Below are 18,106 nucleotides of genomic sequence, written 5' to 3'. Positions count from 1 at the left end.
AGCCACACCAGGTGCGAGGACTGGTGCTCCGACTGTCCTTGACCCGGGAGTGTGCTCGGCTGTGCTGGCCCCTGTCACTCCTGCTGAATGAGCCCTCTGATGGGGGAGGGGGCACTTCCTGGGAGACCTGAGCATGTGGCTGCTCAGACGTGAGGACCCTCCCTCCCAAGAACCAAGAACAACAGGAAAATGAGTGCTGCTGGGGACAGTGGAGGAGATGGCCCCTGGGACAGCCCCGAGCGCTCCCAGCCTGCAAAGTCTGGGAGAGCTGAGCAGCTGGGAAGGAGATTACTGTCCTAGGAAAGAACGTACTGAGTGGTCAGCGAAGGAAGGAAACTTGCCGAGGCTCTTACAGGTCTTGTGTCCTCGCAGAGAAGGGTGTTTGGCACCTGGACTTTCCTCTTTCTCTTCCGCACTGTTTTTTTTTTTTTTTCCCTTAAGCTATTCTCCCATTTTTGCAAAGAGCTGAGGGGTTGGGTGGGTCCTGCCATTTCATCAGCCTGTTCAGGAGCCAGTTTCTGAAGTTCCGCAGACCTCGTGCAGAGGAAGTACCAGACCCGAGCTTGAAAACCAGTGGGCCGGGACTCTCCGGCTGAGGCTGACGGGACGTAGTATGAGTTCCCCTCTTCCCACGTGTCCTGTTCGCGAGAGGCCTGTGGAGTAGGTAAGCCTGCTGACCGGAAAGTGAACCATGGACTTCAGAACTGCCCCGCGGTGGATGCGAGAAGACCAGAATTATAGCCTCCGGCTTTCTTTGCACTTGGTTGGGTGTACATTACGCGGGATCAGAAGTCCTGCTGCGGCCTGGGAAGCCGGACTCCCTTGCAAGCAGGAGTCCGGAACCTCAGAGGAGGGGCTGGCGGAGGCCCCAGGGGGCGGCGGGCACCCGGCCACCCTCCCTCCCTGCCTCTGTTCCGTGGGGACTCAGCGGCCGGCCCGCTTCAGCCGGCTTTCGGACTGCGGAGCCAGTGGGAGTGTGCAGTGCGTGTGGGGCCGCCCAGAGCCTGTCTGCCTACTCGGTCACTAACAGCGTTTCGGGGCGCTCTATGCCGCCTTGGTTTCGTTGTCTTCTCAATAAGTGAGTTTTGACTAGGGACACTGCTGGGGCAGCTGCTCCTCTGGGCTTCATGGGACGCTGGTTCTCGATGTGGGAAGGCAGAGGAAGTGTGCAAGCCGGTCAAGTTCAGAAACAGGGTAGGTGGGAGAGCGACATGGGGTGCTGGGCTGGGCGGTCATCAGCTCCCAGGCCCCGGGCAGCCCTGTTGGGCAGGTGCTGCGTGCTTGGGCACAGGGACCCGGAGCCCCTTTTCCAGGCTTTTACTTACTTCACTCAGCATGATCTCCTCCAGTCCCATCCATGTCGATAAAAAAGTTGAGTATTCATCCTTTCTGACGACTGAGGAATATTCCATTGTGTATAGGGACCAGTTGCTTTCCTGTACACTAAGAATGTAACTGTAGAAAGAGAAATTAGAGAATCAATTCCATTTACAATAGCTAAGATACCTGGGAATAAACCTAACCAAAGAGGTAAAGGATCTGTCTCATGAAAGACATGGAGGGGGAAGACACAAGAGATGGAAAAGCATCCTATGCTCATGGATCGGAAGAATACATACAGTGAAAACGTCCATGTTTCCCAGAGCAATGTGCACTTCCAGTGCCATCCCGATCAAAATACCAACAGCATTTTTCATAGAGCTGGAACAAGCAACCCTAACTTGTAAGGAACCAGAAAGACCTCGAATTGCTAAGGAAATGTCGAAAAAGAAACCGAAGCTGGGGGCATCACGTTGCCTGACTTTCAGCTCTATTACACAGCTGTGATCACCAAGACAGCATGGTACTGGCACAAAAAACAGACACATAGACCAGTGGAACAGAGTAGAAAGCCCAGATATGGACCCTCAATGCTATGGTCAAGCACATCTTGAACACTGCATCTCTCTCTCTCTCTCACACACACACACACACACACACACACACACCACACACACACATGGGGCCCCAGTGATGAGGGACCCTAGTGGCCAGTTATTGGTGGGGCTTAACCACTTTAGGCCAAACAAAGGGAAAGGGTGGTTGAGGACAGCTAAGGAAGGAAGTCAGGGAAGGAGTAGTGAAGGGGGGTTGCATAGTTCAGTTTGTTACCCAGATTTAAGTTGATGACTTCCCCATTGACAGAAGGTGTGAAGATTCCTCTGGGAGTTCAGGGAGGAAGGCACTTTTAGAAATGTGATTTTGCTTTGCAAAAGGGAGACTTTGCCTGTTACTGAATCCTCAACAGGCCTTAGATCAAAATAATCCACATGCCAAAGAGGCCTCTTTTGGAGGTGAACTTTGGTACCCTCCAGGGGTGCATGATTAACTCTGCATAGGAGAATAGGAGCCTGGCTCCACCAGTGGCCGGGGGTGCAGTGCGAGCTGGGCTCTGTGCACCCGTGTCTACTCATGATTCAGTGAGGCCATCGGAAGAAGCTGCTGTCCCTACTTGAGTAGGCAGCTAAAACCGAGTTCCTGAAGGCCATCCCTTAAAGGCTTCCAACTCAAGTGCTTTACTAGGTGGGCAGGTACGTGCCTGTCCTCATGCGACCTAAATCTTACAGGCTTCAAGCATTGGGGAGGGATCCCTTTTTCCAGTTTCATCCAGTTCACAATCCCTACTTTCCTCCTCAATCATTTGGTTCCCTGGGGTGACCCTTCTCCCACAGCGTCCCAGCCTCATGATGGGATTTTGGAATATAGGTGGGGTTCATTGGGGTGTGGTCTGGAGCCAAGAATGAATTCTTGAGACATCTTTGGTGCAAAATGATGGGTCTACATGTCTGTTTTTGTGCCGGTACCAAGCACAGGGACAGGACCCATGGGCAGAAAGAGTTGCTGTCCCGGGGTTTCAGGTTTGGAGGGCTGGTGATTATATACTATGGGGTTGGGGAGGTAAGGAAAAGGGGGGTTTCAAAAGGATTTTCCTGTGTTAAAGAAGACTCGCAGGATACCGGGAGGCCTTGCCATTGTCAAGTTAAGGTTGTTTCCCCCTCTAGCAAGGCATTAACAAGAAGACAGTAGGAAGCTTCCTGGAGAAACATTGCACTCTGCCTGCTTCAGGAATCTGTCATGGGCTGCAGGTTCCAAGGACATTTAATTGTATCCACATTTCCTTCTGGAAGCTAAGCCATTGATAGAAATGCTTTGTTCTTGTGGATCACTAAGACATTTGTAAACTGAGGGAGACTCATCTTGCGGGACTGTGATCTACAAGCTAACCATTTGTTCTTCCTTTAGGGCCGCCGGAGTGCCTGAGGATGTCACACATACCCATGGTGGGGGGATGGTGGGGCGCCAGTGCCCGCTTTGTCCTCAGCTTGCCTGCTGCTCCTGCGTCACTCATGCGCAAGACCATTTAGCTCTTTACACGTGAGGCATTGGCAAATATTTCGTATTTTGTTCCCTCTGCAGAGGTTCAGACCTTTAGGAAGAACCCTCTGCTTCCCACACACCCAGGCACTCACGCACTTTGTTCTTTTGTTCTGGGCTTCTTGTGAGGGGTGATGGGAGAGCTCACCCCAACTGGGCTGGGAGGCCAACAGTGCGAGCTGTCAGCCCCACCTCTCCTGGTGACAAGCAGACCTGACAGGAAGACAGGGAGGGGTGCTCTCGGGTGGACGCCCCTCTACTATTCCAGCAGGTTGGAGGGAGCCTTCTCAGCCCTGCCCCTAGAGCCGCTCAGGCAGTGAAAAGCAACCACACTTCGAATCCCCAGCTTACCGCAATGGACTGGTAGTTCCTAACAGCATTCTCCACTCAGTCCTTTAATCCTTAAGAAGAAAAAAGTGTAACTCTCCTGTGTTTCCTGGATTTGCGTACCGTTTTGCTGAATCTCGTTTGTCCTAGATTACAATTCTTTTTTTTTTTTTGACTTTATTTATTTATTTGACAGACAGAGATCACAAGTAGGCAGAGAGGCAGGCAGAGAGAGGGGGATGCAGGCTCCCTGCTGAGACCCTGGGATCATGACCTGAGCGGAAGGCAGAGGCTTAACCCACTGAGCCACCCAGGCGCCCCTGCATTTTTTTTTTTTTTTAATCCTTGAGTAAACCCATCTCGTGCTGGTGAGATAACTGGTGGGTTTGACTCGTAAGGCTAACAGCCTCACACTCAGTTACATAAGCTGGAAATCTGTCTCCGACCATCTCTGTCTTCCCTGCACATTTGGAGGGTTATTGTTAAGTTTAGCATAGATTTTCTCCTGATGTTTTGAGTAGATAACGTCACATGGAGAATTAATTCACACTGAAATGCTAGTTCTAAAGCCTGTGTTAAGCCCTTTATTCAACACGGCAGGTTTCATTAAAACAGTTCCTTTCAGACTGCTTCATGTCAGGCTCTGTCGTGTCCCCCACAAGCTTCTGTGCGACCAGAGCTGAAGAGCAGGTGTGGGTGAGAAAAGGTGGAGGGTCATGAGAAAAAGAAATGACATGATCTGAAAAGTGAGATCAGGGTCAGTAGTACTTGCAGGGATGAGATTAGGATATTAATATCAGCTGAGGGATCTACATTAAGATCAGGACGTGGTCTGATAGGAGGATGAGGGGACAATAAGGTTACTGCCCGTGGCTTGCTGGGAGGCTTAGGATGAACATGGAGTTAAGTCTGCTGTTGTGTGCTGATGCAGGGAGAAAATGTTCCGCCAAAGCCATTTTGTGTTGGCGTTAGAATAAAAGTAGGATTTTCCCATTTTCTTACTTCATCAGCATGCACCAAAGAGAATTTGGTGTTGTCATTGCTGCGGAAAAGCTGAGAGACAGCATGTGTGCAATTAGGATCTCCAGAAAGTCATATGCATTCTTTGGAGAGATTTATTCATTCATTCATTCATTCATAGAATTAATTGGGTGCCAATTTTCCGCAACATTTTGGCCCTTGCCTTCTGGGAGTCTGAAGCCTTCTGGGGCATCTAAGCCAGGAACACATACCATGAGCCATAACAAAACGTCCAACCACTTACTGCGTCTTGATCACATGGGATGCTTTGAGGCCTTCAGTAAATTCTTATTCCCAGGAAGGAAACTTCCTTTGGATGCAAAATTGGTTTAGATAAGTTTCTGGATTGGGATGAGTTCCTCAAAGTTTACTGAGAAGCTGAGACTTCTTACCTGGGCAGTAGAAGCACTGTTTCTACCGAAGGACAGGGTTAAGGACGTAGAGACTTGAGTCGGCCTCCTGGGGACAGATCACTGACCTGAAGCTGCTGCTTAGCTCTGTGTCTTATGAAAAAGACTCTGTGCATCTGAAAAAGCTAGGATCCACCTCATGGTGTGACAGGGATTAAATGCATCGATACGTGTAAATCACGTAAATGGTACCTGAAGTGCCCTAATCAGTGCACACTCAGTGACGACAATGTCTCCGTTTCCATCGGTCTGAGCAGACTGCGGGGCTGATGATGACCTCCAGGAGAAGCCCTGTGGGTCCACCTGGTGGACACGTTCCTGCTCAGTCCCCATGGTGGGGCGCTTCTGGCTCTGAGATTTCCCTCTGCCCAGAGGAAAATGCCTGCACCTAGGTGACCCGTGCGTGTGGGGGGAAGGAATGTCCATGCCAAGGTGACTCATGGGTGCTGGGGAAGGAATGGAGAAATCTAGGTGACCCATGGATGCTGGAGGAAGGATTGCCTGCACTGAGATGACCCGTGGACACTGGGGGAAGGCATGGAGAAGCCAAGGTGACCTGTGGGTGCTGAGGGAAGGAATGGAGGGACCGAGGTGACCCTTGGACACCAAGGGGAGGAATGTCCACACTGAGGGGACCTGTGGACACCAGGGGAGTGAATGTCCACACTGAGGTGACCCATGGATGCCAGGGGAAGGAATGTCCACACCAAGGTGGCCTGTGGATGCCAGGGGAAGGAATGTGGATGCTGAGAGAAGGAATGTCCACACTGAGGTGACCTGTGGATGCTGGAGGAAGGAATGTCCACACCAAGGTGTCCCATGGACCCCAGGGAAAGCAATGCTGGTGCCGAGGTGACCTCTAAGGTGGGGATAGGGGGGTAAAATGCAGGTGCTGATGTGACCCATGGTGTGTGTGTGTGAAATGCAGGCACTCAAGTGACTCTCCCCTCTCTGTCCCGAGGCTGCTCTGTTCCCAGGCTGAAGGTGCGGGGACATCTGAGTACCCTAAGAGAGGTTGCATGGCTTAGATCTTAGATCTAAAGTCTGTGTTCCTGGTCTGGTTTCAGAGCTTGCCTGGCCTCAGCTCCCCCTCCTGCTGTCATTTGGGAGGATGAAATGAACGAACAATGCAAAACACACAGAAGGAAGTGTGGGAAAAACTGAAGGGAGAAGCAAAATGGTGTGGCAGGGATCAGAAATGGGTGTGAAACCATTAGGACAGATGGTATAGGCACATCATGGTGAAGGCAAAGACCATTAAAGACAAAATAGATCAAAGAGGATATAATCTGAAATCTCTCCTGTTTCACATATGGGTGCCTTCCCCACCTCAGCCCACGTCCAGTCCCTGCCTTACAGGGAGGGCACATGCAAGCACACCTGCACGTGCACACGTGGCCATCATCCACTAGCGTGGCACCGTGGGGGAGGGCATGGGCGTGGGGAGCCCAGGCTTCCTGCCAACGGCATGAGGACCTCCTCTGGACTGGGAAGCTCATGGACCAGCACTGAGCTCTGCCTTGTGTCCCTGTCCTTCCCCAGCAACCTCCTGAAGGCTCTCTTGACTTCCTTGTTCCTCAGGTGAGAGGGTAAGTGCTGGAGTGCCCACGGCATAGAAAAGACCAAAGAACTTGCCCCGTCTGCGAGCATAGGAACTCTGGGGCTGGAGGTAGACAGCAATGACTGAGCTGTACCAGAGGGTGACCGCTGTGAGATGGGAGGAGAAGGTCCCAAACATCTTCCTCCACTCTTTCGCGGAGTTAATCCTCAGCACTGCTCGGGCAATGGCATAGTAAGAGACAAGGATGAGGCTGAGGGGCACCACCAGGATGAGGATGCTGGCCACAGCCCTCTGGGTCTCATTGTAGGTGGTGTTCCCACAGGACAATGTGATTAGAGCTGGGACCTCACACACGAAGTCATCCATCTGCCGATGGGGACAGAGGGGCAGGCGGAGAGGGGGTGGTGTCTGGACTACTGACTCCAGCAGCCCGATGACCCCGGCCACGGATGCCAGCTGCTGGCACCGGCAGGGCTGGATGGTGGTGGTGTAGTGGGGGTGCTGGCGGGTGGCCACATAGCAGTCGGAGGCCATCACTGTCAGGAGGGTGCACTCAGTGGTCCCCAGGAACAGAAAGATGAAGAGCTGAACAGAGCAGCCAAGGAAGCTGATGGGTTTTGGGCCCCAGAGGTTGACCAGCATCTGGAGGATGGAGCTCATGGTGAAGCGGAGGTCCAAGAAGGACAGGTCAGAGAGGAAAAAGTACATTGGGGAGTGGAGCTTGGGGTCCTGCATGGACAGCAGAATGGTGAGGGTGTTGCCCACCTGAGTCAGAAGGTAGGAAGGGAGGACAACCGTGAAGAGGATTCTTTCAAGTCCTTGGTGTTCAGAGAAACCCAGAAGGAGGAAGCCACCAGGGGAGCTCTGGGTGGCCATGACCTCTTCCTGCCCCAGTCTGGAGGGATGTTCCGAGCTATCGTCTGAGACCCCAGCTGGTACTGGTCAGGTCACAGCAGGTGCACCTTTCTCTTCCCCTCTTCCCACCAGTGTCCTTTCCTGGCACACCACCCTCGGCAGCTTCTTCCCTTCCTGTCCCTCTTGGTCACTGTGGTCTAGCAGGCGTGAGAGCAGCAGGACGTGCTGACAGATGGACAGAACTGTCTGCTGGGGCCTTGGGCTGCTGGCTGAGCATAAAGGAGGCTGGTGGAAAGCATGCAGGCGTGAGCTGACGAAGCACTTCAGCACCGCCTGTACGGAGCGCCTCTGCGTCCTGTTCTAAGTGTTGAGTGTTTCGTTGTCCTTATGTTTGTTGGAAGAGCCAGCAAAGTCATGTATTTTCAAGTGGATTTTCAGATGATAAGCTATCTATGTAGAGTTCATCATTTCTCTGTCAGGTGACTGTTGTGGAGCTCTTTATACCACATATATTCTGTGCATCCTTTTTGCAGGGGAGCCTTAGAGACAGAGTGTTGTATCTGTGAGAGAGTTTTTCCCTTTGTGTGTAACGACCCCATTCACAGAGCAGTTTGGTTGCTCAAGTAGCTGAGCCAGCTGTCTGGCTGGGGGGACTGGCCCATATGTTCAGTCACTGCCCTGAGACGCTTACAGGTAGGAGGCAGGCATGACTCCAAGCATATTAAAATCACTGAGCAGTTCACAGAGACATTATCAAAGACCCTGAGCCTTCAAGGTCGGGATACCAGCATACTGAGTGAGGGAATAGGGTCTATGAGGCGGCGAAGGACCAGTTTGGTTGGCTATATCAGGGAAAGCATCCTGGGGGAGGTGACTGTATGTTTTCTATAAAAAAGGAGGAACATTGGGCATAGAAGGCCAAGTCAGAGCTGGGGCAGGAGGCTGAGGCCATTGGCAGCTCCCCAGCCAGAGCCGACCTCCAGCCTCAGGGAGGGCTTGGGGTGGGGCCGGCTGGCAAAAGTGCCTGGGCAGCCTGCAGGGTGGCCTGAGCATCTCCTGACACAGGCTCCCATCCCGCTGCATCTCCTTCTCCTAGATATTTCTGCTCCAGTATCTTCCTCGGTTTGTTCTTTTTCTCCCATGCTTTTCTCCCTTATAGGACACATTTTAAATTTTTGTCATATTTTTATACATTCAAAAAAGCATAAGTAAAGCACATCTCTACAGTTTAATGAGTAAGAAAATCAACCCCTGGCATGACCATGAAGAACCGAGGACATGTTTCGAGTATCTTCGGTGCTCCCTCGTGCGCACACCCCAGATGGGACCAGCACGCTGCATTTCCTATTATTCCTTTTTCTGTCTGGAGATAGAGTTTATATAGACCCAATTAAAAATGTATAATTTAGTGGTTTTAGTATATTCGCTATTGTGCAACCAATACTATCAGCCTCCAGAACATCTCATCACCCCCAAACAAAACCTCATGCCAAGAAGCAGTCTCCCCTCCTTTGCTTTCTTTGTGATATGCAGTTACTATCACTGAAACAGCAGCCCGTGGTTCTTGTTATTCCTCAGCTCTCACCCTAATCACTTTGTTTGCATTTCTGAATTTCTCATTCTCCTGGTGCTCCCCTACCTCCTTCCTGAGTCTCTGTAGAACGGCCTCTCCTTAGTGACTCCTCACCTTTTCTCCCTGTCTCTGTCTTCTCCACTCTCTCACTTACCATTTTGCTCCTGGCTCTTCCCCCTGATACAGTCATTTAGTGGTTTCTGCATTTGATCCTTCCCTGAGCTCCACGAGCACCAGCCAGCAGTGTACTGGGAGCCAGGGCACCAGTGGGGGGAGGGGGCCAACACAAAGGAGTTTGTGATGATCTAGAGCTATTAGTAACCAGGAGGTGTGGAATGCTCCCTACATGCCTCACAGCTGCCCAATCACCTGGATCTCTCAGCAGCCCTGCAAACAAGATGCTCTTACTCCATCTGTATCAGGAAGTAAACAGTTTCAGAGGTTAAGACATGGCTGAGGTGACCCAGCCAGTGGGTGCCAGGGCCAGGAGTGTAGATGGTGGTTAACTTCCACTCTGGTGCTCCACTGTTGGGGGCTGGTAGGAGCTGATGTCTCCTAGGAAAAGAACAAATTCTCTACTCACCGTCAGTCAGATTAAAATCCCCTCTGCCAGTGTGATGGGTCACATTAACAAAAGAAGAGATAAGAACCTTATGATCCTCTCAATTAATGCAGAAAAGGCATTTGACCAAATACAGCATCCTTTCCTGATTAAAACTCTTCAAAATATTGGGAGAGAGGGCACGTAATTCAATAACATAAAAGCTATCTATGAAAAGCCCACAGAAAGTATCGTTCTCAACAGGGAAAAGCTGAGAGCTTTTCAGAGGAGGAGCAAGATGGCGGAGGAGTAGGAGACCTAAATTTCATCTGGTCTGACGGATCCAGCTGGATAGTTATCCAACCACTCTGAACACCTACAAACTCAACAAGAGATTGAAGAGAAGAGCAGCAACTCTAGGAACAGAAAAACGACCCCTTTCTGGTAGGTAGGATGTGTGAAGTGAAGCCAAAGCGACATACAGGAAGATAGACCTCGGGGTGGGGGAGGGGCCAGCTCCCAGCAAGTGGTAGAGCAGCGGAGCACAAAATCTGAACTTTTAGAAGTCTGCTCCACTGAGAGACGTGGCCCCAGAGGCTAAGTGGGGGCGGAGCCCTCGCGGGGACAGTGTGGTCTCAGGACCCGTGGGGTCACAGAAAGACCAGGGGTGTCTGAGTGTGACAGAGCCCTCAGGCATCAGAGTGGGGAAGCCGGCTGCAGAGACGGAGCCGAGGCGGCGGCTCTCACCTTGGGCTTACCTTAAACTGTGATCCAAGGCACATTCGGCCACTGCCCTTGGAGCAGGGACCCCACAAGTGGCAGATCTGGGGACACCCCCTCCTTCTCCAGGAGGAGTGGCGTGGGAGGGCGTGGCAGGAATCTGCTGGGTCTGGAGACTCCAAACAGGGCTATGCGCCTGAGACAGCAACGCTCAGCTACATGCCGGGTGAGCTCAGAGCGTGGCCAGAAACCAGGGAGACGGGAGGGATTGAACGCTTTTCTCTGAGGGCGCACTGAGGAGTGGGGCCCTGAGCTCTTGGCTCCTCCAGGTGGGAGACTGGGAGGCCACCATTTTCTTTCCTGTCCGCCAGAACTCTACAGAAAGCGCTCAGGGAACAAAAGCTCCCAAGACCATAGCCGCACAGATTGCTTAGCCTGGCCCCTGGCAAGGGCGGTGCAGTTCTGCAAAGACATTTGAGAGTCACGGTGACAGGCCCTCCCCCAGAAGATCAGCAAGAACATCCAGCCAGGACCAAGTTCACAGATCAATGAAAATGGTGGAATTCCAGAGATACAGGAATGCAACACATAGAATTCATGGATTTTCCCCCATGATCCTTTAGTCTGTCAAAGTTAAAATTTTAAAAATTTTACTTTTCTCTTTTTCAATTTTTTTGAAATTTTCCTCTTTCCTATTTTAACTAGTTTATCTTATCAATACCTTTTTATTTTTTAAAACGTTTTATTTATTTACTTGAGAGAGTGAGAGAGAGAGCATTAGAGGGGAGAGGGTCAAAGGCAGAAGCAGACTTCCTCCTGAGTAGAGAGCCTGATACGGGACTCGATCCCAGGACTCCAGGATCATGACCCTAGCTGTACGCAGTTGCTTAACCAACTGAGCCATCCAGGCATCCCTTATCGATACCTTTTATAATGTTCATTTTTATAGTCATAGTCTATCCCTTCATTGTACTTAACCTTATTTTTTGTATTCCTATAAGTTTTTCTTTCTTTAAATTTTGGGATACAGTTTCTTCCAACAGGCCAAAATATACCTTAAATCTAGTGTATGGCTTTGGTCTAGTCTCTAGCCTGGTCACATTCTCTACTTTTTTTTCTTTTTTCAGCCAACTTCTTTTCCAATTCTTTTTATAAAATCTTTTTTTAAAAAGATTTTATTTATTTATTTTACAGACAGATCACAAGTAGGCAGAGAGGCAGGCAGAGAGAGAGGAAGAAGCAGGCTCCCTGCTGAGCAGAAAGCCTGATGCAGGGCTCCATCCCAGGACCCTGGGGTCATGCCCCGAGCCAAAGGCAGAGGCTTTAACCCACTGAGCCACCCAGGCGCCCCTGTAAAATCTTTTTAATTTTCATCTTTACTGTCATAATCTATCCCTTCATCATGTTTACCCTTATTTTTGTATATATTTAAGTTTTTCTTTCTTTAAAATTTTGGGAGGCAATTTCTTCTAACAGACCATAATACATTCAAAATCAAGCATGTGGCTCTGTTCTATTCACCAGCCTAAATATTTTTTTTTCTTCCCCTTTCTTCTGCCCCCAGTTTTGAGTCTCTTCTGATTTGGTTAGTGTATATTTTTCTGGGGTCGTTGTTACCATTTTAGCATTTTGTTATCCCATTCATCTATTCTTCTCTGGACAAAATGACAACGTGGAAAAACTCACCTTAAAAAAAAAAAAAAGAACAAGAGGGACACCTGGGTGGGTCAGTTGGTTAAGCATCTGCCTTCAGCTCAGGTCATGGTCCCAGGGCTGTGGGATTGAGTCCCACATTGGGCTCCTCCACATCAAGTCCCACAAGAGCAGGGAGCCTGCTTGTAATCTTGAGCTTTCTCTGGAATATAAATTAATAAAATCTTAAAAACAAACAAACAAACAAACAAACAAGATAGAGTACTGACTGCTAGGGACCTAATCAATATGGACATTAGTAAGATGTCAGAACTAGACTTAAGAATGAGGATTATAAAGATGCTAGCTTGGGGGCGCCTGGGTGGCTCAGTGGTTTAAAGCCTCTGCCTTTGGCTCAGGTCATGATCCCAGGGTCCTGGGATTGAGCCCAGCATCAGGCTCTCTGCTTGGCAGGGAGCCTGCTTCCCCTCCTCCTCTCTCTGCTTGCTTGTGATCTCTGTCTGTCAAATAAATAAATAAATAAATAAATAAATAAATCTTAAAAAAAAAAGGATACTAGCTGGGCTTGAAAAAAGCATAGAATATACTAGAGAATCCCTTTCTGAAGAAATAAAATCCCTTTCTGGAGAAATAAAAGAACTAAAATCTAACCAAATTGAAATTTAAAAAGCTATTAAGAAGGTGCAATAAAAAATGGAGGTTCTTACTGCTAGGATAAATGAGGCAGAGAGAGAACTAATGATATAGGAGACCAAATGAAGGAGAATAAAGAAGCTGAGAAAAAGAGAGATAAACAACTACTGGATCACGAGGGGAGAATTCAAGAGAAAAGTGATGCCATAAGACGAAACAATATTAGAATAATTGGGATCTCAGAAGAAGAAGAAATAGAGAGAGGGGCAGAAGGTATATTGGAGCAAATTATAGCAGATAACTGCCCTAATTTGGAGAATGAAACAAGCATCAAAATCCAGGAGGCACAGAGAACCCCCCTTAAAATCAATAAAAATGTCAACACCCTATCATCTAATAGTAAAACTTATAAGTCTCAGTGACAAAGAGAAAATCCTGAAAGTAGCTCAGGACAAGAGGTCAGTAACATACAATGGTACAAATATTAGATTGGAATCAGACCTCTCCAGAGAGACCTGGCAGGCCAGAAAGGACTGGCATGATATATTCAGAGCATTAAATGTGAAAAACATGCAGCCAAGAATAATATATCCAGCTAGGCTGTCATTGAATATCAGAGGAGAAATAAAAAGCTTCCAGGCCAAGCAAAAATGAAAAGAATTTGCAAACACCAAAAGGAAATATTGAAAGTGGTCCTCTTAGCAAAGAGAGAGCCTAAGAACAGAAAGGAACCGAGACAATACACAGTAACAGTCACTTTACATGCAATATAGTGGTACTAAGTTAATGCGTTTCAGTAGTTACCCTGAATGTAAATGGGCTAAATGCTCCAATCAAAAGACATGAGGTATCAGAATGGATAAAAAAAAAAAACAAACCAAGACCCAGGGGCACCTGGGTGGCTCAGTTGATTGAATGACTGCCTTTAGTTCATGATCCCAGGGTCCTGATCCCAGGGTCATGATCCCAGGGTCCTGGAATTGAGCCCTGCATTGGGCTCCCTGCTCAGTGGGTAGCCTGCTTCTCCCTCTCCCTCTGCTGCTCTGCCTGCTTGTGTCTCTTGCTCTCTCTGTCAAATAAATATATAAAATTAAATTAAAAAACAAGGCCAATCAATATGCTGTTTGCAAGAAACCCATTTCAGACCCAAAGACACCTCTGGATTTAAAGTAAGGGGGTGGAAAACCATTTACCATGCTAATGAACATCAAAAGAATGCTGGGGTGGCAATCCTTATATCAGATAAATTAGATTTTAAGCCAAAGACTATAATAAGAGATGAGGAAGGACAGTATATCGTACTTAAAGGGTCTATCCAACAAGAAGACACCAATAATTTTAAATGTCTATGACCCTAATATGGGAGGAGCCAATTATACAAACCAATTAATAACAAAATCAAAGAAACACATCAACAATAATACAATAATAGTAGGAGACTTTAACACTCCCCTTACTGAAATGGACAGATCATCTAATTAAAAGATCAACAAGGAGGGAGGCCTGGGTGACTCAGTGGGTTCAGCTCAGGTCATGGTCTTGGGGTCCTGGGATCAAGCCCCGTGTTGGGCTCTCTGTTTAGCAAGGAGCCTGCTTCCCCCACCCCCGTCTGCCTCTCTGCCTAGTTGTGATCTCGCTCTCAAAGAAATAAATAAAATCTTTAAAAAAAAAGATCAACAAGGAAATAAAGTCTTCAAATGACACATTGGATCAGATGGACATTACAGATATATTCAGAGCATTCCATCCCAAAGCAACAAAATACACATTGTACTCTAGTGCACATGGAACATTCTCCAGAATAGATCACATCCTGGGTTACAAATCAGGACTCAACTGGTACCAAATATTGGGATCATTCTCTGTATATTTTCAGACCACAATGCTTTGAAACTAGAACTCAACCACAAGAACAAAATTGGAAAGAACTCAAATACATGGAGATTAAAGAGCATCCTACTAAAGAAAAAATGGGTCAACCAGGAAATTAAAGAAGAATTAAAAAAATCATCGAAACAAATTTCCAAAAAAAATCATGGAAACAAACGAAAATGAAAACACAACTGTTCAAAACCTTTGGGATGCAGCAAAGACTGTCCTGAGAGGAACGTATATAGCAATACAAGCCTTTCTCAAGAAACAAGAAAGATCTCAAGTACGCAACCTAACCCTACACCTAGAGGAGCTGGAGAAAGAACAGCAAAGAAAGCTGAAGCCCAGAGAAGAGAAATAATAAAGATCAGAGCAGAAATCAATGAAATAGAAACCAAAAGAACAATAGAACAGATCAACAAAACTAGGAGCTAGTTCTTTGAAAGAATAAGATTGATAACCCCCTGGCCAGACTTATCAAAAAGAAAAGAGAAAGGACCCAAATAAATAAAATCATGAATGAAAGAGGAGAGATCACAACCAACACCAAAGGAATACAACTATGAAAACATATTATGAGCAATATACACCAGCAAATTTGACCATCTGGAAGAAATGGATGCCTTCTTAGAGACATATAAACTATGAAAACTAAATCAGGAAGAAATAGAAAACCTGAACAGACCCATAACCAGTAAAGAGATGGAAGCAGTCATCAAAAATCTCCCAAGAAACAAGAGCCCAGGGCCAGACGGTTTCCCAGGGGAATTCTACCAAACATTTAAAGAAGAATTAATACTTGTTCTCCTGAAACTGTTCCAAAAAATAGACATGGAAGGAAAACCTCCAAACTCATTTTATGAGGTCAGCATTACCTTGATCCCAAAACAGACAAAGACTGCGTCAAAAAGGAGAATTACAGAACAATATCCTTGATGAACATGGATGCAAAAACTCTCACCATAATACTAGCCAATAGGATCCCACAGTACAGTGGGATTTATTCCTGGGCTGCAAAGTTGGTTCAACATCTGCAAATCAATCAATGTGATGCAATACATTAGTAAAAGAAAGAACAAGAACCATATGATACTCTCCATAGGTGCTGAAAAAGCATTTGACAAAGTGCAGCATCCTTTCTTGATCAAAACTCTTCACAGTGTATGGTAGGCGGTACATACCTCAATATCATAAAAGCCATCTATGGCAAACCCACAGCAAATATCATCTTCAATGGGGAAAAACTGATAGCTTTTCCCTAAGGTCAGCAACATGGCAGGGCTGTCCACTATCATCACTGCTGGTCAACATAGTACTAGAAGCCCTAGCCTCAGCAATCAGACAACAAAAAGAAATAAAATGCATCTGAATCAGCAAAGAAGAAGTCAAGAAGTCTCACCCTTCCCAGATGACATGATACTCTATGTAGAAAACCCTAAAGATTCCAACCCTAAATTACTAGAACTCATACAGCAATTCAGCAATGTGGCAGGATACACAAGCAATGCACGGAAATCAGTTGCATTTCTGTACACCACCACGAAGACAGAAGAAAGAGAAATTAATGAATCTATCCCATTTATAATAGCACAAAAATCCATAAGATACCTAGGAATAAACCTAACCAAAGAGGTAAACATACTATACTCTAGAAACTACAGAACACTTATGAAAGAAATTGATGAAGACACAAAGAGATTGAAAAATATTCTGTGTTCATGGGTTGGAAGAGTAAACACTGTGAAAATGTCTATGCTACCCAGAGCAAACTACACATTCAATGCCATTTCTATCAAAATGCCATTGACATTTTTCCAGAGCTGGAGCCAAAAATCCTAAAACTTGTATGGAACCAGAAAAGACTCTGAATTGCCAGGGAATGCTGAAAAAGAAAACCAAAGCTAAGGGCATAGCAATGCCTGACTTCAAGCTTTGTTACAAAGCTGTGGTCACCAAACAGCATGGTATTGGCACAAAACAGACAAATAGATCAATGGAACAGGATAGAGAGCCCAGAAATGGATGCTCAACCCTATGGTCAACTAATCTTTGACAAAGCAGGAAAGAATATCCAATGGAAAAAAGACAGTCTCTTCAATAAATGGTGCTGAGAAAATTGGACAGCCACATAAAGAAGAATGAAACTGGATCATTCTCGGACTCCATACACGTAGATAAACTCAAAATGGATGAGAGACCTCCCTGTAAGACAGGCATCCATAAAAATCCTAGAGGAGAACACAGGTTGCAACCTCTTCCACCTTGACCACAGCAACTTCTTGCAAGACACATCTCTAAAGGCAAGGGAAACAAAAAGATAAAAAGCTTCTGCACAGGGGCACCTGGGTGGCTCAGTGGGTTAAAGCCTCTGCCTTCAGCTCAGGTCACGATCCCAGGGTCCTGGGATCAAGCCCTGCATCGGGCTCTCTGCTCAGTGGGGAGCCTGCTTCCCCTCCTCTCTCTCTGCCTGTCTCTGTGCCTACTTGTGATCTCTGTCTGTCAAATAAATAAATAAAATCTTTTTAAAAAAAGCTTCTGCATAGCAAAGGAAACAATCAACAAAACAAAGAGACAACGCATGGAATGGGAGAACATATTTGCAAATGACATTTCAGATAAAGGGCTGGTATCCAAGATCTATAAAGAACTTCTCAAACTCAACACCCCAAAAACAGATAATCCACTCAAGAAAGAGGCAGAAGACATGAACAGACACTTCTCCAAAGAAGACATACAAATGGCCGACAGACACATGACAAAATCGTCCATATCACTAGCCGTCAGGGAAAGACAAATCAAAACCTCATTGAGATATCACCTTACACCAGTTGAAATGGCAAAATTTAACAAGATAGGAAACAACAAATGTTGGTGAGGATATGGAGAAGGGGAACCCTCTTACACTGTTGGTAAGTGTACAGAGCTGGTACAGCAACTCTGGAAAACAGTGTGGAGGTTCCTCAGGATGTTAAAAATAGGCTACCCTATGACCCAGGATTGCACTACTAGGTATTTACCCTAAAGATACAAATGTACTGATTCAAAAGGGCACCTGCACCCCAATGTTCATAGCAGCAATGTCCACAATAGCCAAATTGTGGAAGGTGCTGAGATGCCCTTCAACAGAAGAATGGATAAAGAAGATGTGGTTCATATATACAATGGATATTCCTCAGCCATCAGAAAGGATGAATACTTGTCATTTACATTGACGTGGATGGAACTGGAAGGTTATTATGCTGAGTTGAATAAGTCAAGCAGAGAAAGACAACTGTATAGTTTCACTCATATGTGGAACAGAAAGAATAGAATGGAGGACCATGGGGGAAGGGAGGGAAAACTGAACGGGAAGCCATCAGAGAGGGAGAAAAGCCATGAGAGACTCTTAACCCCTAGGAAAAAAAGAGTTGTTGGAGGGGAGGTGGGTGGAGGGATGGGGTAGCTGGGTTATGGGCAATAAGGAGGACACGTGTTGTGATGAGTACTGGGTATTACATGCAACTAATGAAACATTGAACACTACATCA

The 18,106-nt window shown here is 47.0% G+C and overlaps 1 protein-coding gene across 1 annotated transcript; it reads right to left on the bottom strand.

Annotated features, from left to right (window-relative positions):
* Positions 1 to 6,572: 6,572 nt before the first annotated feature.
* Positions 6,573 to 7,608, bottom strand: LOC111138586 (olfactory receptor 2H2-like). The gene is given in 2 exon segments (XM_022490602.1): positions 6,573 to 6,759; positions 6,761 to 7,608. Coding segments are annotated over 2 exon segments (1,035 nt in total).
* Positions 7,609 to 18,106: the final 10,498 nt, after the last annotated feature.

The sequence above is a fragment of the Enhydra lutris genome, unplaced genomic scaffold, assembly GCF_002288905.1.
Source record: "Enhydra lutris kenyoni isolate GAN:26980312 unplaced genomic scaffold, ASM228890v2 scaffoldscaffold93, whole genome shotgun sequence".
NCBI lineage: Eukaryota > Metazoa > Chordata > Mammalia > Carnivora > Mustelidae > Enhydra > Enhydra lutris.
Note: the sequence above shows the minus strand (reverse complement) of the source record. Positions and strands in the feature narration are given on the sequence as shown.